Consider the following 21,974-nt stretch of genomic DNA (forward strand, 5'->3'; position numbering starts at 1 on the left):
TTGAATTATTAAATTTGGTGATTGTACTTTAAGGAATCTGCTAATTTCTTAGATGTGATATTGTTTTTGGTTTGTCACTCTGTCATATAGTTTGGGTCTATGGTTTTCTCCTGTGTAGGTCACTGGCTAATAGGGGAAGGTCATCTATTTTTCCATTTGATTCATGTTCAAACTGTGGACTCTTAACATATAATATTTTTTCTGAGTTGGATACATTAAAACCCAGCAATATAATTGTGGTCACCATAGTAAAGGGTTAGTGATTGATTAATAAGGACATTTGTTTTATTACTTTCCCCTTAAGTAAATGCAATTTTGGATGTTTCTATATGATGTGGAAGAAAAAAAGTTATTGTATTGAGGATATTACATGGATTTGAATAATATGTAGTGATGTCCTAATTGTATAAATTAGGGGTCGGGGTGGGCACCTACTGCCAAGCCAGGGAGAAACTTCTTTGCCTGTTTCTCACTCTTTACTTGCATAGTTTCCAACTCTTGGGATCATACAGGAGTACTTCCTTTGTACTAAGATGACAAACAGAAAGCACTCTTGCTCTTGGCTGGAGGGCATCTGTCTTGTCATCTGTTGGTGGAGTTGTCAGGCCAATTAATGGACTTTTAAACACAGTCTCTGTTTATAGTTGAAGGTTTTTCTTTGTGTGCATTTATTTCATTTTTTGAACTATGCACCCAGAGTTCACTAGTATGACTCAGTCTGGGAGTAGGTGGCAAGAGGCATTTCAAGTTCCAGTGATCTGGTAGGTCATGGAAATGTCATGGCTGTGCTATGGCATGGGTGATCCTGGTTTATAAATAGAAATTGACCAGTGTATTCCGAAAGACAGGCCTGCTCTGTTCTGCCTGTGTTGGTAGTAGGAAGGCAAACCCGCCTTTTACCCTGATGGACTTTGCCAGGGGCCATGGTCAACTCATCTTGTTTACATCAGTTGGCTATTCATTTAGCATCCTAATCTATCTCTTAAAATTATTGTTTGTTTTTTTGTATATATGGAAGAAGTCCTTCACTGAGCTAATGAGAGTGAGAATATCTAAATGTGTTATTTGCAACACATAAACCAGCAAGTTCACTACATTCCCTTCATTCATTTACTCAGCAAATGTTCATGGAATATCTATGGGTCTCTGATTGATCTAAGGACCAGGACGTGGAAGTGACTATCTGCATCCATATATAAAACCACGGCTTAGAAAGCCACATAACTTCAATGAGAATTTAAACACTCAAAGACTATTAAGATAGGCATAAAAGGACCAAAATGCCAGGTTTTCAGCTCATTCAGTGGTCCTCTAAGTCAAGAACCAAATTGCTTGCCAGAATGTGGTTGTAGGGACCTGCTGTTGCTGGAGGAGCAGCCACGTTACTCAGTTTAATGGGTCTGAGTGTCCATAGGCAGGGGTACCCCTCCCTCAAGGCAGACCCATTCCATCTGGCCCCTTCTGGAGCTCCTGCCAAAAAGACTACACTCTTGGGCTGGGGTGATGAACAAGAGCTTGAGTGAGAGATTAATGAGTGAAAAAGATGTCACCTTTTAAAAGGTGGCACCCTTCCAAAAAACCTCATATAATTTTTTGCATATCCCTGGTTAAAAAAAAAAACTGGTAAAAAGTGTCACAGTAAACATATGAATATTTTTTTGAAGGGGCAGTTGTGACCTTCAGAACAGTGTTTCTGAATAGAGAGAGAATTGAGTGCTTCCAACAAAAAGACAAAAGTCAGATGAAAACTGCTCTCTAGCAGTGTGGCCCTTGTCTGAGAAGGCCCTGCAATGTCTTAGTGTAATTGGGCAGCTAGGTGTTAAAGCAGTGGGACTTATTAGCCAGAAACATACAGTTTTTCCTGGTAGCCAAAAGCATCTTGGGCCTCGTCTGCCAGTTGCTCACACACTTTCTTTTGGACTCTTCATTTCCCATGTCTCTTCTGCTCAGATCAAAAGCCAAGTGCATGCTGGAGCTGGGATTTGGATCCACTTTTAGCCTGAATCCTCTGCTCTGTCTACTTCCCATTGCCTTTCTCTGAGTTCACATGGAGGAACGCAAGCTTCACTCAGGAATATTTATAAAACCTAATAGGATTGTCTCCATCAGGGAAGCCAACCTGGAATTGTTAAGTAAGCTCACCCTAGGCGTGCAGTCCTGAAAAACACTCTTCACTTATTTCCTGATCTTTATTCAACACTTTTTGCAAAGTTAGGGAATAGTCCACAAGACTGTCCTCACGTCTGACACCAATTGCAAGTTTGAGGGTTCCCAAGATCAACCTCAGATTTGATAATTCACTAGAGGAGCGCACAGAACTCATTGAGATTGGTTATTATCACATTCCCAGTTGATTACAGTAAAAAGTTACAAATTAGAATCAGCCAAGGGAAGAGACTCATAGGCTTAAGTCAGGGAAATTCCCCCAAATGGAGCTCCCAGGTGTCTCCTCCCCATGGAGTGACAGAGTTAATTTTCTCATCAGTTATGTACATGCAGAGTAACTACCAGGAAGCTCTGAGCCTGGGTGTCTGGAGTTTGATCACATTAACATGGTTGACTGCCCACGTGTGCCGCAGTCTGTAGCTGATACGGCATGACCCAAAGCACCCAATCTGAATCACCTTGTTAGACACTCTGGTGTGACTCAATCCCCCCAGGGAAACAAAAACTTTTTGGGGGTGGGGAGAGTGCAGGAGTTCTAAGGGTTTGAAGCTCACTTCTCAGGAGCTGAGGGCAGAGACCGGATTATCTTTTTTGACAAGGCTAAGATCTTTACCATGTGCTTTTTAGATACAGGATGACCCTGCTTATGGCGATGGTGATAATAACAGTGACATAGGAAAGATAACATACTGTTATGGGAAAGCCACATGTGTCTTGCTTTTGGTGGCCCTGCCCCCAATAATTAATGATGTCGATTTTTAAAAGACGTGGTGGACAAAGCACAGATTTTATATGGAGCTGAACCTGGATGACATTTTCCAATGATCAATTATGATTTTAGGATCTTTTCTTTGACACTAAATTCAGAGAGGTCATACCTATATTAAAAACAGATCTACCTCCCCTCCCTATATTTAGACTTATCTGGACAGAAAAGAAAACATGAATTAAAGATTATTTAACACATAATATTTGGTTTTCTATATTTTTGACAAAGACAGGATCAAACCAAATCCAAAAGTCTTTCTTTAGACAAGATTCAGGTATTTGAAGTTGTGAGAAAACGTTAACAACAGGGACACCATTTTGTGACCCAGACCCTATCCTGTGCTGTGGTGACCTCTGTGGACTTGCTGACATGCCACAGGAAAAGTTATTTGCTGAGAAGGAACTTCCTGAGGATTGTATAAATCAAACTCTTTCCTAGAAAAATGCAGTCAATGAGCTGGAAGTTAATTGACCCCCCAATCCTGTGTGATAAACATCTGAGTGACCCACTTCCTCTCTTTCTTTCAGAGCACCCTCTGAATCCCTCCTTAATGGGGTGCATTCTGGTTTCTGCAGGAATCTGTGCTTCCAAAGTTGGAATTGTAGGACCTCAAATAAATGCTTTTTTGCTCCTTGGATGTGATGGGAAATAATATTCTCCTTCACAGATAATAGGAATCTAGGTGAAATGACTTTAGTTTCCTTATAATGATTCAGTGAGAGATTATAATTTTGCTGAATTTACTCCATGGATTATTCTCTGTGGTAAGATTACTTAGGGGAATTTTATTTTGTGTTGCCTGAATTGCAGATGTAAAGACTCTGAGAAACCTGTTAGTAAGGAAGGAAAGAATTAAGAGCATAAGGTTGAAAATGGTGATTGCAGGTGACTCCCCCCACCCCTGGCACACCAGTAAAGGTTGGAATTCAGGTAAAAAATAAATTAAGAGTGGTGGGCTGCATGTCTAAGATAGAGTAACGTGTCTGCTCTCACAGCAGAACAAATTCATCTTTACAGGCAGATAGTCAGGAAAATAAATGGATAATATAGTATCAGTGGCGTTAAGTTAAAGGAGGGAAGGAAAAGCCAGCATGAAGCCAAGGCCTTCAGGAAGTGGTGATGGCAAAGGCCATTACATTATGATCCTAACAGGATCATAAGCCTCTTTTCAGATAATAAAAAATAGAATCAGTTCTGGTGTGCCCTGTCAGCAAATGAGCCTCTCTAAAAACAAAGAGTCCTCTCCTCCCGCAAGAAGAGAGGAAACTGAATGTCTCAGGGGTGAGTGACATGGGTGGAGCTTGCTATGGCACAGTCCTTACACGCCCAAAGCAGGGTTCGTCTGTTCTGATTCACTGTGTGGCCCCGTGGGCAACCTGCGTGGTCAAGGTGACTAAAATTTACAGCATGAATTTTCAGTGCCTCCCTGGTTCGCTGGGTGACAGCTTTTGCCATTTGGAATGGTTTTCAGGTGTTACCTTCATCTTTTTGAAGAGGTACATCCTACCCTTCTGGAATTTTCTTCACTCATCTAAACTTTGGTGGATTGGAAAGTTTTCTCTGCTTCCATCCCATTCGTACCTTTCCAAGTATGTCAGAATTTTTGACAAAATACCTGATAAAATCAAATTAGAGGAATTAACGACTTATTTTGGCTCATGGTTTCAAAAGAATCCAGGATCACTTGGCTCTGTTGCTTCTGGGCACAAAATGAGGGAGAATATCACCCGGGGAGAATGTGGTGGAACAAAGCTGCTCACCTCTTGGTGGACAGGAGGGAGAGAGTATTGAAGGGGCTGGGGACCAGACATCCCCTTCTGGGGTACACTAGCGTGACCTGCTTCCTCTAACTAGACCCCAAGTCCTACAGTTTCCACCACCTTCCTATTTAATTATGAACCATCAGTGGATTAATCCACTGTTGAGATCAGAACCCTTATGATCCATTCACTTTCCAAAGGCCCCACCTCTGAGTGTTGCTGCTTTGGGGACCACACCTTCAACACATGAGCCTTTGGGGAGCATTTCATATCCAAAGCATAACAGCACACTCCCACCTCGGCTATTGAATGTCAGACTTTTTGGAAGAAGTGTAAGGCAGCTACTTAGAATTTGTACTCAAGTTGACTAGATTTGCACTAAGTTGGAGTGAGACTGGGGGCAGGGCAGAGGCTTCTGGGAATACGCAAGGTTAAGGTGGTGACTGGTCTGGGGAGAAAGAGGAGATGGTACACAGGTGGGTCCTGAGACCTGTGTGATCCCCACCTTTGGAATCCTCCCCTGCTCGTTCCCTCCCCCCACCCTCTGTCTTCCGTTGATACTCCCTTGGGCTACGCTCACTATATAATTATGAAGGATGGTGCAATAAAATAATTATCATTGACCTGTTGCCTCATATACATGTTTCTCTGAGGAGTAACCAAACCCTAAGTAAAGAGTAAGTGGTATTTTTGGAAAAGTGGGTTGAGCATCTGGAGTTCTTCTTGACTCCCCTTATTGCCTGGCACAGTTATTGTGGTTGGTGACACCATTCCCTGGACAGAGATTCTGAGCATTTCTTTTTAAAAGTTATATTGTTGGCAAATACTTGTAATTAAAGGGACGTTGCATAATATCTGTTTATCTTGTTTCTTTTAAAATGGCTCAAAATGTTTGAAAGAATGACACAAATGCGGTTTGTGACATTGTGGTTCCTTCGTTTCCTTTATTCCAATGGTCTGTCTTCTTTAGAGCAGCCGATTCTTATCAGGGAGTGTAACAGATTACTTTGAATGACCAGGAGGGCTCCCAGATGCCTGGCTCTGGTGATAATTACAAATCGTGTGTCCATCTGCCTCCTCTGGCACAGGCTGGAGCAGGCTGGTGACAGGGAGGGGGCCATGGATGTTGAAAGCCACAGAGACCAGGAGGGATCTGGAGGAGGAAGGTTCAGAGTAGAGTATGCCACTGCGGTGCCCCTGTGACAGAAAGAATGACACAAATGCGGAGGCTTCAGAGCGAGAAAGGACCTTCTGTTCTCCCAGCTGCTGCCAGAGCCCTCAGATCTGGCAGATCTGTCTGGACTTCTTTCTTAGAAGACTCACAGATCAGGCTGCAAAGAGTCCGTTTTCAAACTCCATAGAAATGTTACTCTTCTTTCTATTGCTTCTTTGATACACCTGTGTGTGTGTGTGTTTGTGTGTGTGTGTGTGTGTGTGTGTGTGTGTGTGTGTGAGAGAGAGAGAGAGAGAGAGAGAGAGAAAGAGAGATTGTGAAGAACACCCTAGGCTCCACTCTTCTTTCAGCTCTTCCCTAACTCCCCTGGCTTTGTTAGTTTACCAGTACTTAAAGAGAAGTACCTTTTAGCTGGGCACAGTGGTGCATACCTGTAATCCCAGCGACTGGTGAGGCTGAGGCAGGAGAATCATGAGTTCAAAGCCAGCCTAAGCAAAAGCAAGGTGCTAAGCAACTCAGCAAGAAAGACCCTGTCTCTAAATAAAATTCAAAATAGGGCTGGGAATATGGCTCAGTGGTTGAGTGCCCCTAAATTGAATCCCTGTTACCTCCTCCCCACAAAAAACAAGTACCTTTAGTCAATGTGGCATCATCACACACCTGTAGTCCTGGAGACTCATAGGGTTGAGGCAGGAGGATCTCAAGTTTGAGGGCAACTTTGTGAAAACACATCTCAAAATAAAAAGTAAAAAGACTGAGAATCTAGCTCAGTGTGCAGGTCCTGAGTTTGGTCCCCAGTACCATGTACACACACACACACACACACACACACACACACAGAATCACTTTACAGCCTTCATATTTGTGGGGACCAAATTTGTATGTCCCCCCCCATCACTAAGTGGACATTAACGATTCTAGTGCTCCCCTCCCCCTTTCTTTCCTTCCATGCCACAGCAGTGTGAATTAATTTGTCCGTTTATATAATTCTTTATTTGGCAAATCTTTGCTGAGCACCTCTTACATATTAAGTGGTGTGCTAGGAAAACAAAGGTGAGTAAGACTCTTGCAACCAAGTGGAGAAACAAGTATGCATGTGGATTATTTTGTGTGCTTTTGTCACAGTGAAGATAACATTTTATAAGTGTCCTTTTTCAGCTTCTTATTTTTGTCCAGCTTTAGAGGTTGGAAATTTATCTGTGTTAACACAGGGGGCTGTCGTAGAGTTCATTTACTTTTCATTACTGCATAGCATTTCTTTGTTTTAATATACTATCATAGAGTTTCCCATTCTTCTGTTGATGCTCCCTTGGGCTATGCTCAGTTTCATATTATTATAAAGGATGGTGTAATAAAATAATTATTACTTACCTGTTGCCTCATGTACAAGTTTCTCCAAGGTATGTACCAGGAAATGGTGTTGCTCTTAATATTTATACTGGCTCACCCACAGAATTTTAGAACATCCTTTTAACTTGGTATTCCCAAACATTAAAGATTTTGCCAATTTGATGCTATCTTATTGCTCTATTGCTCTAATATACCTTTTTCTAACTTCTAGTAAGATTGAGTGTGTGGGGTGTGTGTGTGTGTGTGTGTGTGTGTGTGTGTGTGTGTGTATGGGGGGTGGGTGCTGGGGAAATGCTTCTAAAGGAATGTTTTCAAGTCCATTTCTAACACTTCACGATATGAAGAGCAAATACACTCATTTGTAACCCCTCAAGAGAGGAAGTGACACTGTCACTTGAAGTGGCTCTGAAGTGGCTGGTTTTGGTAGTCGGCTCTTGTTCAGGCTGCAGAAGGGGAGGACCAAGGCAGGAATGCAATGGGGAAGGTGCGGGAGGGACTGTGGCCCTCCACCAGGCAGGAAGAGGAGGTGGTGTGGCTTCCTAGCAATGGTGGCCTCCATGCCTGCAGCCCAGGAAACTGGCAGACACACAGGGAGAAACAGTTGCTTGGCGGGGACCGCTCATGGCTTCTGGGAAAAAATAAAAATACTACTCACAACGCGACGTTCACACCCTGACCTGAGCACCAGGATCTCGCTGAGGGTCACACACCACACTTCTCATCTGCCTTCATTGTCAAACTCCCCCAGGGGCTGGGGCGAGGTGGGCTGTGTTTTCTTAATGTAGTCACAATAGTGTGTTCCTGATTTGAATTTCTGTGGCTTCGTGTCTTAAACCATTTTGTGCTGCCAAAACTAATGCATGGTAACAGAAAACGAGTCAGAGTTGCCCTGGAGATGGAAAGAGGGAAGACTGCACAGGAGCATAAAGAAACTTCTAGAGTATGGGATATTCCATTATGTTGATCATGCAGGTAGCATGCTTGTGATATACTTTATATCACAATTATATATATATATATATATATATATTATATTTATAGCATGCTTGCTTGTTTTATACTTTAATGTGTTCAACTTTATGGCATGTCATTTATACCTTAATAAAGCTGTTTATAAGAAAGAGTCACTAAGACACTTTAGTAGTGTCCATCCTTTCTAGTAAAACCTCTGTCTCCAGGACACAGTGGCCCCTTTCTGGCCCAAGCCCGTGGCTTTCCCTGCCCTTGGTTTACCTGACCTCTCATCAGCACTTGACTCTGTTGATCTTCTCTTCCTTCCAGAAACACTTTCTTCTCCCTGCGCTTTAACAGTACTCTTTTTGTTTTTGCCTGCTGTTTCTTGTGGCCCTGTGACGAGTGGCAATTGGTGGTGGCATTGGAGCCTTGGTCTTCAGCCTTCTTTTCCTTTCCATTCACACTTATCTCCAAGGCTGCTCATAGCTCTGCTATTTAAACCATCATCATCATCTGGGCTGGCCAATAGAATTTTCTGTGATAATGGAAATATTCTATGTCTGCCTTGTTCAACATGGCTATGTGTGGCTATGACATGCTTGGTATGTGGTTAGTGTGACTAATAAAATGAATTTTAATTTTTACTGAATTAACTAATTTCAGTTTCAAAGCCACATGAGGTTAGTGTAGCAAACAGTCCAGGTCTAGATCAATGTGTGTTCACAATCTCTAGGTGGCAACTCATTAGCTGGTCTTGACCTGTATTTTTTTCCAAAATAAAATAAGAAAAGTTATAATTTTTCATGAAACTCTTGTTTCAGTCTTGAATCTCCATGCATCACAAGTAGTGTGTTTGTTTGTTTGTTTTTACCTTGAAAGCCACTGACTTGGATGCTGGTGATGTCCATATTTATGTTTTGGCCCTGGGCTGAGACTCTAAGTCCTATTTACCTGTCTTCTTGTCATCTCAGCACAAATCTGTAAACCTGTTGCTTTTGTCTCTCCAGTTTCAGCAAACTGCACCCTCTTCCCATCCCATTGCTGAAGAACAATCACCTTTATTTCTCTCTTTCCTGTCCTCTTTCCCCACTGCACTATGCCCCACATTCCATCCAGCAGCAAGGCACATTGGTTCCACCTCCAACATGGACCGAGCCTGCCCGTGATTTCCATCAGTGTGCTGTAAGCCACCTGCAGCTTTTCAGTGATGGAGAGTGCTTTTGAGTGATATGAACCAAGTGATATGAACCATTTTTGATTAGAGATCCTTGAATCTTCCTTGAGCATCATCTGTAACCATCTGTAACCTTGTCTGCTAGGGGTGTTATTACGTTTCTATATGAAGACTAAGTATTGGTCTTGTATGTTTTACCTCATTCAGCTGAATACCAAGATGTGCAAATTTAATGAACAGTTTAAATATGCACATCATGCACAATGCAGTATATTAAGATATAGACATATAATTAATTGATATAAAATTAAAATGAAAGTTTTCCATTAATATTAGTACATCATAAACACAAGACAGATCTTGTCATTTATTTAAACTTTTTAACCTCTGAGATTTATGCATATCATGACAAATTTTTAAGAAAATTTGAATTTGATTTAAATTACCAAATCACTTTTGTCTTGAAGAGAATGTCTACAGTTTGAATACATTATACCTTATGTGATTTTAGTGTTTACTTTATGATAAGTGCAAAAAATTACCAGAGTTGCTACTAAAATAAATAACAGGGTTTGTGATTCTGACCTTGGCTTTAAAAAAACAAAAACAAAAAACAGCTACTGAAACTCTTTGCAGTAGTCATTTGCAGAACACATTTTAAAAGCAAAAAAAATGAAATTATGTACTCAGGATACTGTATATCAGTTGGTTAAATCACATAGTAAAGGAAACAATAGTAAAGACTTTAACTTTTCAAAATGAAAATTAAAAATAGGGCTGGGGATGTGGCTCAAGTGGTAGCGTGCTCGCCTGGCATGTGCCGGAGCGCTGGGTTCGATCCTCAACACCACATAAAAATAAAAATAAAAAATAAAGATATTGTGTCTACCTAAAAAACTAAAAAATAAATATTAAAAAATGGGAAAATATCACAGTAGTCAAGCTATGGGATCAACATAGGTGCCCTTTAAGAGATGAATGGATAAAGAAAATGTGGTGTATTTACACAATGGAATATTACTCAACCATAAGGAAAAATGAAATTGTGGCACTTGCTGGAGACTGTTATGCTAAGTGAAGTAAGACAGTTCCCAAAAACCAAAGGCCAGATGTTCTCTCTGATATGTGGATGCAAACCCATAGCAAGGAAGGGTAGGATTAGGCAAATGGGAATGAAAGGGAAGGAAGAGGAATGGGAATAGGAAAGACAGTAGAATGAATATGTCATAACTTTCCTATGTTCATATATGAATACATCACCAGTGTAACTCCATATCATAAACAAATAAAAATGGGAAAATATAACATTATTTCACCCAAGAAAATCCTTTAAATTAGATAAGCAGTGTTCAGAAAATTGAAATAATCCTATATAAATATATATATATATAGGTCTATCCAAGGTTGGAGATGGTAGGGATTAAAGGATAGCTCTCCAAAAGGAAAGTCCACCTGCAGACAAAGACTCACGCATAAGTTAGTTGTGCCATTGTTCATGAAAAGCCAGGAACCATCCAGAACTCCAGGGATGGGGAATTAAGCAGACTGAACCACGTCCCTACAATAAAGACTGTATAACTACTAACATTAACCTTGAGAGAGCCTGTTTAATGTTGTGGGGAAAAGCTTCTGACATAACACTAAATGGGAAGAAAGGATGTGGTTACACAGTATGATCTTAATTAAGTAAAAACAATATCCATGGAGGAAAACTTGTTCCTAGTGGTTAACTCTAAGGAGTACATCATTGCTGATTTGTATTTTCCAAATTTTTTAGAAAAAGCACATATTACTTTCATAATTGGCAAAAACACTATTAAAAACAAATTGTGTCAGACAAATGTTAACTACTTAAATTTATGGGGGCTTGGAGCTGGAGAGCAGTGCAGGGCTCATTTGGACTCGGGGCTCATGGCCGGGCTGCACTGGAGCAGGGAGATTGCTGAGAGCTGGGTTTGGAGCGCCTGGAAGGACCACAGGGTTTCTCAGTGGTTTTGCTTTCAGGTGGCTCCTGTGTGCTCAGTTCACTACCTGTTACTTGCTGATCAGAAAGTCAGACCGGCTGTCACTCTGTCATTGACAAATATAAAATAGGAAGAGAAGGTAATCAGTACCTAATACATGTGACTTATTTAATAGCTTATTTAAAACATGAGGCAACAGTAACAGACTCCTGATGTCATAAAGTGGGACCATTCTAGATGGTTTTTCAGTCTTTGGGCTCTGATCCCTTTGTAGGTTATGGAATCATCTTAGTGGGTCTCATCCAGCATTCCTTTGTAAATAAAATTAGAATAAAATAGAAAAAAAATCAGAGAATAGAAAATAGGCCTTGCATATAATGAGTTTCGTAAATTTTAATCTCAGGTATGTGTAGTTACTGCATGGTGGTGGTGGTAGTGGTGGTCTCCTCCTCCTCCTCCTCCTCCTCTTTTTCTTCTTCTCCTCCTCCTCCTCCTCCTCCTCCTCATTTGGACACAATACCTATATTTTATTTATTTATGTCTAGGTGGTGCTGAGGATCGAATCCAGGGCCTCTCACCAAACGCTTTACTGCTAAGCCACAACCCCAGCCCTAAGATGTGATTTTTTTTTGTTTGCCTATGATTTGCATTCAAAAAAGTGGACTCTTCCTATGATCTAGACCAGTTGCTCTCAGGGTGTTCCTAGGCCCAGCAGCGCCAGCATCACTCGAGAGCTTGTCAGAAATGCAGAGGCACTGACCTGCACCTATTCAATCAAAAGCTACAAGACGCCCAGGTGATGCATACGCACACAGTGAAGTCGAGGAACACCAAAACCGCGCAGGCTACCCGAGGCCACAGGTAGCATCAGTGAGTGGACACAGCCTGCCTTCCTCCTGGAAGAGAGCAGAGAGGGAGAAAGAATGCTTCCATGAAGTTCAAGTGCTCTTCCTTTGTTTAAAAATATAACTGTGTTCTACCAGTTAGAGTTAACACCAAATTGATCAACTAAGTGAACTGCGGTTAACATCAATTACGTTCAGCAGATTTTTAAACACACTTTTTAATAGTGCGACCTCTCATGTGAACTTCTTTGATCTCTTTTAGGAATTTATCAAAGAGCTGCTCTCCCGGATAAGAGGCATGAGGAAACTTAGCCCTCCACAGAAGAAGAGCATATGATTCTGGAACAGGGTAGAACTGTCTCAGAGACAAAGTGTCCTGGGATTTGGACTTCATGAAGACTTTTATTAAACAATATTTGTCCTTATGAACAACTTCTTTTTTGGTGTGTGGGGAGGGAATCTATTAGACATTTATTCAAGAGTGTTCATTTTTGTTCTTGTTGTTTTAAAGGTTTTCATTAGTGTAATATTTTAATAGCAAAGATATCATGACTCTTGACAGCAGCCCTACTGAGGATCCTCAAAGCAGGGGGACTTCCAAGGGTGGGCCAGGACAGGCAGTGTTTTCTTCAAGGACTCAGATGTTTAGAACCTTACTATGCAGGGAAGGTGGCTTTCTTACAACCAGTTTGGTAATGTTTTTTTCTTAAGTTGTACATTTGACTCAGATGTCAGATTTCCTGTACTTGTATATATCTACACATGACTGAGTTAAAATGTAGATGTGAGTTTTATTTCACATGGATGGAGCAAACTTGTGGTCATCCTTTCATGGGAGGTCACAGCACATGTATTTCCAAGAGGCCACTGGGCATTCTTCATGTGAGTGCTGTTGACCTTCAACATTCACTTTCTGCACCAAAGTGGAAGAATCTAGTGTATCCATTATTCTAATGTGCTACACTACAAAGACGTTGAGTTGGTCAAGGGCTTAATTTGTGGACTTTATATGATTTCATTGGTCAGGACGCTTTGCCAGGTCATATGCTTATTGCCTCATTTGTGGTTGTTTAAAGTTTTATGAACCCTTGATTTGAAGAGCTAACCTGATTCCTAGAGAAATGCCCACGCTGTCTGAGTGGTGTTTTGCAATGGAAAAAAGGAAGCACTGTGTAGCCATGAGTTCTCTGCTTTCAACCAAATACTGTGTGTTGTTCCCTCTTCTGGAAAGCAGGTCAAAAGGAAGTTAGCAGATTGAGCTGTCCAACTCCCTAGAAATGAACTCTGGGTCCCTCTGTGCCTTGTAACATCAGACCAGAGGTGGGTTAAGGAAGTGCTGAGGGAGTGTGGAGACAGCAGGGCCTCACCTTGGCTCAAGACAGTTCCATGTTTGGCTTTACTCGGTGGCTCATGACGAGGACTCTGAAGACTCCTGGCCCTAAGTATGACCTGGATCTCAAGCCTGGAGCTAGACCCGAGCACCTGCCCTGCCCCTTCAGTTGCTTACCAGCTCTTTGGAGTAGAATTATAATTCATATGGGATGTGGGTGGGGTAAAAGGTGACAGTAGAAACTCTTCCCTCCAGAAGGCCCCTGCGGCCTCCCCATGAAACCCCACCTGCCGTAAGATGTCTCCAGGTAGCCCTGTCTGAGGACAGGGACCAGGCATTTTATATCAAGGGTGCTCTGAACATATTTTATTTTTTAAAAAGAACAATGTTTGTGAATTCTATGTATACTGGCAAGCTTTTGAAAATGTATTTAATTTTGTAATGTTTACCAATGATTTATTTACAAGCTATTTACTCAAATAAATGGAGCTGCTTACAAACCTCCTATGTCTTGCAGAATTTATTAACAGGGTGACTCACTTTGTCAGGCTCTCTGCAGATGAGGGCACCTACTGTCTATATATCTAGCTTTAATTTTTGAGAGGTATTTGCAGGCAGGTCATCCTAGCCTCCTCCTGGGGCCTCTTCAGATCAGAGGTGGAAACAAAGGACCCAGACACCCTCTTAGTCTGGCAGGCTTCTACTCCAGCACTCACCTAGGCCAGACCCTGTTCATTTTATGAAAACTTCCCTTTGTCATCTCAGAAAAATCCTCAAGAAGATTTCAAATTGAAAAAAAAAAGCCAAATATTGTCATAATGCCATGGGTGGTATAAAAAAAATTGCAGGGTTTCTATAAGCTTGACAGGTTATGCTCTTCCAGTGAGGCAAGAATGGACTCTGGTGCCCCCATGCACCCCGCCTTCCTCCCTTCACTTGTTCAGGCCACCAGCATCACGGCTCCCCAGAGTGCCCCTGCTAGAAGCTAGCCTCTGCCCTCACTCCCCACCCTCCCCACACACCCCACTCACCTGTCTTGTCCTCTGCCAATACCTCTCACTGGCTTCTCCACGTCCTTCCTTCCCTCTCTCTCTCTCTCTCTCTCTCTCTCTGCTATTCTCCACCAGTGGCCAGAATGACCATCCTGCTCCCTGCTCAAACCTCAACTCCTGTGTCTGCCTTCAGAGGCGCTGGCTCCTACCTCTCCCACTTCATAGCCCATATCCAGTCCCACTGAATTCCTGGAGGTTTCTGGAATATTCCATGTCTTTCCTCCTCTGAGGCTCTGTAAGATCTGTTGCCTTGGCCCAGAATACCCTCCCCAGCAGCAGTGTTCACAGAGCTGGATTCCCTTCCTCACAGCTCCAGCATCACCCCCGTAACATGCACCTCAGTGCCACTCTGCCTGCCCACCTGAAGGCCCCTTCTGTCAGCCTCCGACATCCTGGAGGTTGGGACTGGTACTTAACCCAGCATCTGGTCCTGTGCTTGGACCATCAAAGAGACCAACGCATGTTTGCTGATTGAGTGAATGTGACAAAGGTTCTTCAAGAAGTTTCCTTCCTAGCTAGGGGGTGATGGTTCTTAGATCTGAATTTCCATCTGAATCACCTGGAAAGCTTTAGGAAAAAAAAATGATGCCTAGGCTTCAGTCAGTTCTGACCAATGAAATCAGAATCTCTAGGACCATAGAGGCATGCTTATGTCATCTAATGTGTCGGTTTGAGCTCAGCCTTCCATGTTTGTACTAACTACAGTAGGTGGCAGTGATGACGTCAGACACTGGTTCTTTCTCATACTGGGGGAAATGGGCTAAAAGTATCTAATTCTATATCAGTGCTCACTTGAGCATTGGGAAAACTGTTCAAGCTTTATGGAGTGGCTTCCAATTATAACAATCATAATAAAAGCACAACGCTAAGTGCTTACATGACTTATCTCATTTAATCCTGACCTTAGTCTTCTGAGGTAGATTAGCTTTTCATTTACATATGAGAAAATAAACTCAAGAGAGGTTTATTGGCTTACCTGAGGTCACACAGTTCCGGAGCTGAGATTCAAACCCAAGCCTATTTGACTCCAAAGCCCCATAACCATTGGACTTTTCTGTCTCTAGCTACTCTCTGACTGACAGGAGAAACCCAGGAATTACCTCTAAATTGAGCCAGGCCCTGAGCTGGTGGATGCGGGTGAAGGCTTTGTGGATGAAGGAGGACCTCGAACACCTGCAGCGCTCTTCCTCACTCCTGAGAACAGGGGGCTCCCTGCCCCTCCCCTTCTCTGGGCTGCTGGCCTGTGTCCAGGTTTTGCCTTTTCCCTGATGTGAAGGCCCTGGACTTGGGCTCAGTAGCTGAGAATGATGTATCCGTCCATCTATTTCCTGAGAAGGCAACTTTGGGGGCAAGAGAAGCTCTGGGTAAAGTACTTTTTAATTCCTGGAACATACTGATATTGGGTTATTATTTGTCACCTAAAGTCCCCATAAAGTATTGCATGCTGTGCAGAATCAGCTTAGCAACAATAGATGAGCTTGTGGCTATATCTGGATCTTTCTAACAAGGCACAGCAGTTGGGAATATGAGCCCTTTTCAACACGTCTACTGTTTAACAAGAGAAGGACCAGCCACACAGCCATGGGTCACAGCCCCTTTTTCACATTTGAGTCTTCAAGAACCTGGGGATTCCCTCTGCTTCTTGGAAACCTTCCTGGGATCCAGCCACATTGGGAGGGGTGCCCTACCTCCCTGTCACCTTCCTCCTTTGATTCCTGTCCTAGAGAACTGGACTCAGGACCCTTTAATTGTACTGCATGTCCTAACAGGACACAGTGGGAAGTGCTGTCTTTGTCTGTGGTCCATCTAAAAAATAAAACATCTGGAACTCTCTGGAAGATGTTTTAAAATTGGACACAGACAGATATAGCTGTATTTTTCCCCACCATTTTCTCTTGAATTCATTTTAACCCAGATGATCCTAGAGAGGTATTACTAAGAACTAGCTTCGTTTCCTTTGGGATTTGGAGAATAATTTATGGTGTGTATCTTGTCTTTGAAAAAAATTAAATACCTTCTCCCAGCCTCCTACAAGTGAGAAAGAGCTGTTCAGGCTCCATGGAATTCCCTCCAGCCCCCACTCAGAAATAATGCTGGAAGAGTTGTGGTTTTTTTTTTTTGTTTGTTTGTTTGTTTAAAAAAAGCATTTTGTTTCGGTCTTTCATGAACACTGAATAGTCCTCACTTGTTGACTGGTATAAGTTGCCTGGGGATGACTGACAAAGGTTCTTCAAGAACGTATTGTATTCCCTACTATATGTGTGTATTGTATTCCCTACTACACCACACCAGACAGACCTCTCAAAAGGGCACTGATATTAAAACATCTGCAAATTAGGTCCTAGACACTTGCTTTTCTGTTAATTCTACTGGGTCAACCATATAAGGCCACATTTGTCTTTGGTATGTGTTCCCTTCATGTTTGAGCTCCTTGGTGGGTGTTAAATGAAACTGACTGGGTGGCCTTCTTTGGGTTCTCCTTGTTCTGGAGGACTCTAGAAGTAGGTGGTCCTAGCAAGAATGTCGGCGGGGCGGGGGGTTGTATTTCAAGGGAATTCCTTGATCATCTTCAAATGAAAGTTCTTAATTTCAAATTGCAGTTATTAGAAGACAATTTTATATGGCCCCCCATACTTGTGCATGTTTTTTGAGCACAGACTGCTTTATATCAGACCATCTTTTCAAGAATATTTGTATGTGCAGCAGATAGCCTTGGAAGTTAGCAATAATGCTTCCCTCCAGATCAAAGTAATGGGCAGGTATCTTATTGCCCATTATAAAAGATTTGGGTTCCCTAAATTCAGAGTATCATCTGCTGGAAAACAACCCACTACATGTGCAGGTGTCATCTGTACTTCTTTGCAACACTTATGGAAATTGGGACTTCAAAGAAATTAACATTAAAAATTGACTCCAAGCTCAGAATGGCAGTTCATTCTGTAATTCCAGCTACTTGGGAGACTGAATCAAGAGGATTGCAAGTTCAAGGACAGCCTTGGCAACCTAATGACCCTGTCTCAAAATAAAAATGGTTGGGTGTATAAAACACCCCTGGGTTTAATACCTGGTAACACACACACACACACACACAAAAAAAAAAAAAAGCATAAAAATTGATACTCAAAAGTGCTGTTATTCTGGCTACTGCTGTTTCTGAGAGTAATAAACTGTCCTTCCTTTGGATCCAGGGGTTTTGGGTCTTTTACCAGCATCTATTAACTGTGGCATGCCAACTTGTGAGCTAATAGTACAGTAAAATCTCAGACCCTAAACAAGTCTTAACAATGGTCCGTCTTCTAAGTCTCTTTCAATATGACGTGTATTATTCTTGTAATTAATAGATACCTTGCTTAGCTTGATTAATCATTTTCAACTACACAGCATCATATGTTTTCCTTTAAAGTTATTTCATGCCTAGAACTAGTTGGCCTGGGGTCAAAATTTACTTTCACAAAGGCACCTTCTTTCTCCCTCCTTGTTAGCAACACAAAGTAAACACTACCAGGGAAAGAGACACCAATAGACAAGAGACAATGTCTGAGGAATTTAGTAAAAGGACCTTTTACAATGAGGTAGAGAAGACAAGCTAAGAGGAGTTCTTGCCTCAAATCTTCCTCTTTAAAATAAAAAACAAAAAATAGATCTATCCTATGATCCAACTATTGTTTCTTCAGGTGCAATCCACGTGAAGAAACACATACAAACCCATGTTTATTGCATCACTGTTCACCATAGCTAAGAAATGGAATCAGCCTAGATGCTCATCAACAGATGAAGAGTTAAAGAAAATGTGATATGCATACACAATGGAGTATTGTAGTATCTAACCATAAAGAAAAATGAAATCTTGTAATTTATAGCAAAGTATATGGAACTGGAAGGCATTATGTTAATAAAGTAGGCTAGACACAGAAAAACACACACCACATGTTCTCTCTCATATGTTAAAACATATTGACCTAAAAGCAGAATCGGATTCTACTAGGAATTGGGAAGGGCACGGATGGTGGTTAGATTTGATGAGGCACTCTTTTACATGGATGCAAATACCATACTGAATCCCATTAATATGTACAGTTAGTAAAGGTTAATAAATAGGTATGTGTTTGAACTATATGAAGAGTGTGTCATCACTTGCTCTTTTGAAGTTCCCAAACTCAACTCTAGGAGCAGTTTTGCAGTGTCATGGTCCACCCAGTGATTACTGAAACCAAAAATAGAAACTGAGCTTAGGGAAGACCTGGTTCTACCAGATTGGTTCTGTGAGGTCACTAAGTGGTCTATAAAGTATAACCCAACCCACCCTCTGGATCACTAGTTGCTTGAAGGTAAGTGATTTGCTATTTTGTTTTCCATTGTTAGTAGCAGGAAATTTTTCCTTTGGTGCTGATTTGGTATTTTGAAGGAATATCACTGACTTAAACCTCTCTGTTGGTAACTTATGGAGAAGTGACAAGACAGATTATTTGTCCTTTTTAAAGTGTTTTTTTATAGCACTTAGGGCAGTACCTTGCCCTTTGGCCTGCAATCTCAAAATGGTAATAATATGTACAGTCAGCCTGTACTGTTGCTCCACATACAGCACCAAAACCTTAGCAAATCGGTTCTTCACTTAATTGGTAATGGGCAAGAATTCAAAGAAAACCTCTCAAATGGATTAAAACAACAACAACAACAACAACAACAACAAAAACCTAGCACAAATTCTTTTTCCTTAATCTTAATTTCTGTTTAAACATTTGTGTTCCTCTTAGAGCTGGGCCTCCCTCCCCCTGTGTTTTTATGTTAGGAGTTCCTAAAGCCACAGTTCATGTGGGCCTGTGGGGTCCTCATAACCTCTACTACCATGTGGGTAGCACTGTAGTCAGATGGAATTCACAGAGGGTGAGGGGGAGACAGATGGAGGTAGAGCCACACAGAGCAACTGAGACCGTGAGCCAAAGACAGAGAGCCAGAAAGAGTGACAGAGTGACAGAGAGACATGGATGTTGTAGGAGGAGAGGGCCCACACTGACAATGGATCCTCAGGATGTCCATACCTAGAACAGGTGAAGAACCACAGCCCACACCCACTTGGGTGTGCCGGGCATAGCTGGTGTCAAGCTACACCTCCTGTTCCGACTTCAGCCCCCACCCTGATTGCATTTCCTGGACTCTCCTGCAGGCCTCCTCCCCAGATGGTCACTCTGCTGAGTCCCTTCCCAAGATGGCAACATCTCCCCCTAATGCTGGCTGAGGAACAAGTACCACCTGTTTTACAGGGAAGCTTTGCCTGGTGTTATGGTTTGGAGGTGAAGTATCCCCCACAAGCTCAGGTATGACACAATGCAACAAGGTTAAGAGGAGAAATGATTGGGTTATGGAAGCCTTCCCCCAATTGTGAATCAACCCCTGATGAGATTAACTGAGTGGTAACAAATGGTGGGTAGGGTGTGGCTGGAGGAGGTGGGTCATTGGCAGCGTGCCTTTGGGGTGTATATTTGTATGTGGTCAGAGGAGTCTCTCTTTCTCTGCTTGCCAATCACCATGGGAGCTGCTTCTTTCTGCCACACTCTTCCGCCATGATGTTTTGCCTTACCCTGAATCCCAAGGAATGGAGCTGGCTCTCTATGGACTGAGATCTCTGAATCCATGTGCCCTCAAATTAACTTTTCCTTCCCTAAAATTTTTCGTATTCGGTCTTTTAATCACAGCAGAAAAAAATCTGACTAAAATACCTGGGTCCCTCCCAGGCTCAGGAGCACACACTGGCCGCTCAGAAGGGTTCCAGGTATCTCCTGCCTTTTCTGCTTCCCATGATGCCTTCTGCCTTGGGGTTCTCGTGCTCACAGGCCCCTGGTGTAGATTCACCTCCAGCCTGCCTCCACAGCCAGCACCCTAACCTACTCCCAGATCCTTCCATTATCCTCATTGTGTTTCGATTATCAAACTGATTAAGGCAAATGAGTGAGCAGTGGTGTACATTACACAATAAAGGATGCAAGGAAGTTGCACTTTGTCATCTTGTCCCTGGAAAAAAATGAGAACTGAAAGGGTAAGAACGACGCTGTGTCCCTTGACAAAACACTTCTCTTGTGTTCATTCTTTTGTTGTTTTATAACTGTGCAAAGAAACAAAGCTATTGCATTATATTTGAGCTGGGAATTAAAATTCTGCAAAATATTTTATAGCTGCTAGAGGAGGCGAGCCCTTCCTTGCTCTTTTTGCTTACATTTTATCATGAGTCTCATTTAATCCAAAGCACCGCTCCTTATCCATGATTTTTATGTGGAGGAAACCCTAAAGGTACTTCTGAGTGCCATTGTACAGAGAAAGTAGGTCACACATTCAATGTTAGAAACTGCCCTGGCGAAGTATTTGCTCAGCCGTCCACCACCTGAGATTAAGAATGACTCAGTCGCATAATGAACCTTACAGAGCCATACTATTGATGAAACTCAGAGCCTGAAGGCAGAAACTCTGTAATAGCTGAAATTCCCATTTTGTTGCCAACAACAAATATCAAATACTGTTCTCTCAATGATTATCCAGGGAAAACCAAGTATAAATGAAGGGGCTTTAAGACCATAACTCCACACGAATCACATCACCTTCCTCTGAATCTCTCTTTATACTAAGAATGTTAATTCTTTCTGTGTTGGCAGTTTAGGGAAGTTCTTGGGGGTTATTCATTGGTCACTGGGAAAGTAAGTGGTAATGTCTGTTTTGGTTTGGAAAGAATGTTTTATGACTAATTGTTCAGCAGCATGTCGGATTGCCTGAGTTTGGAAGTCTCGTTGTTTTCACATCCAAGGCTTTAGAAAAGCATCGGCGGGAAGAGCTTCCTCAAGGAAGTGGATGAGCTTGGCCTCTGTATCCACACTTCAGGTTTTTAAAACCAGGCCATCCTCTCCACGCCATTTTAAATTATGGTCCTGAGGCCAAGCTACAGGGCCATGGGTTTGGAAAGAAAAGGACACATAAGCAACAAATCCACGTTGAAGGAGGGTGGAGTTGGCAAGCACCTGCTCAGAGGAGGTTTGAGCAGCCACAGGGGGTCCCTTGCATGTCACTGAGCCTTCCATGTTAGAGTGGGAGCTCCCACAGTCGATGTTTGTTCTCCTTCAACCAAACCTGCACATACTCCTGGGGGTTGTAAGTCAATGGTTCTTTATCAAATTCCTTATTGAGGGGAAGGGTCTGGGCATGCGGGCTGTGGAGGGCTACTTAAAGGTGGGGGCAGAGAACCACTGTGGCTGTTGTTTGGATGTTGTTAGGCTGCTGATCAAATGCATTCTGCTTCCTCTTCCAGAGCCTGACGGTGTGAGCAGCAGCCTGCCTGAATTTACAAACAGCAGCCAAGCTGCCCAGTGACAGGGCAATAGGTATGCAAACTGGAACCATATTTTTGGAAGGCAATTTGGAAATAAATATTAAAATATAACAAGCAAATACCC

General features: G+C 42.3%; 1 protein-coding gene across 1 annotated transcript in view; it reads left to right on the forward strand.

The window, feature by feature from the left end:
* Ppp1r14c (protein phosphatase 1 regulatory inhibitor subunit 14C) overlaps nucleotides 1–13,965 on the forward strand; it is an 82,449-nt gene extending 68,484 nt beyond the window's left edge. Inside the window, exon 4 of the mRNA XM_076858136.1 lies at nucleotides 12,419–13,965. Within this exon, the coding sequence (XP_076714251.1) occupies nucleotides 12,419–12,493 (75 nt within the window). The 3' untranslated portion in view covers nucleotides 12,494–13,965. The remainder of the gene's footprint in view (nucleotides 1–12,418) is intronic.
* The last annotated feature ends 8,009 nt before the right edge of the window (nucleotides 13,966–21,974 follow it).

The sequence above is a fragment of the Callospermophilus lateralis genome, chromosome 6, assembly GCF_048772815.1.
Source record: "Callospermophilus lateralis isolate mCalLat2 chromosome 6, mCalLat2.hap1, whole genome shotgun sequence".
In the NCBI taxonomy this organism is placed as follows: domain Eukaryota; kingdom Metazoa; phylum Chordata; class Mammalia; order Rodentia; family Sciuridae; genus Callospermophilus; species Callospermophilus lateralis.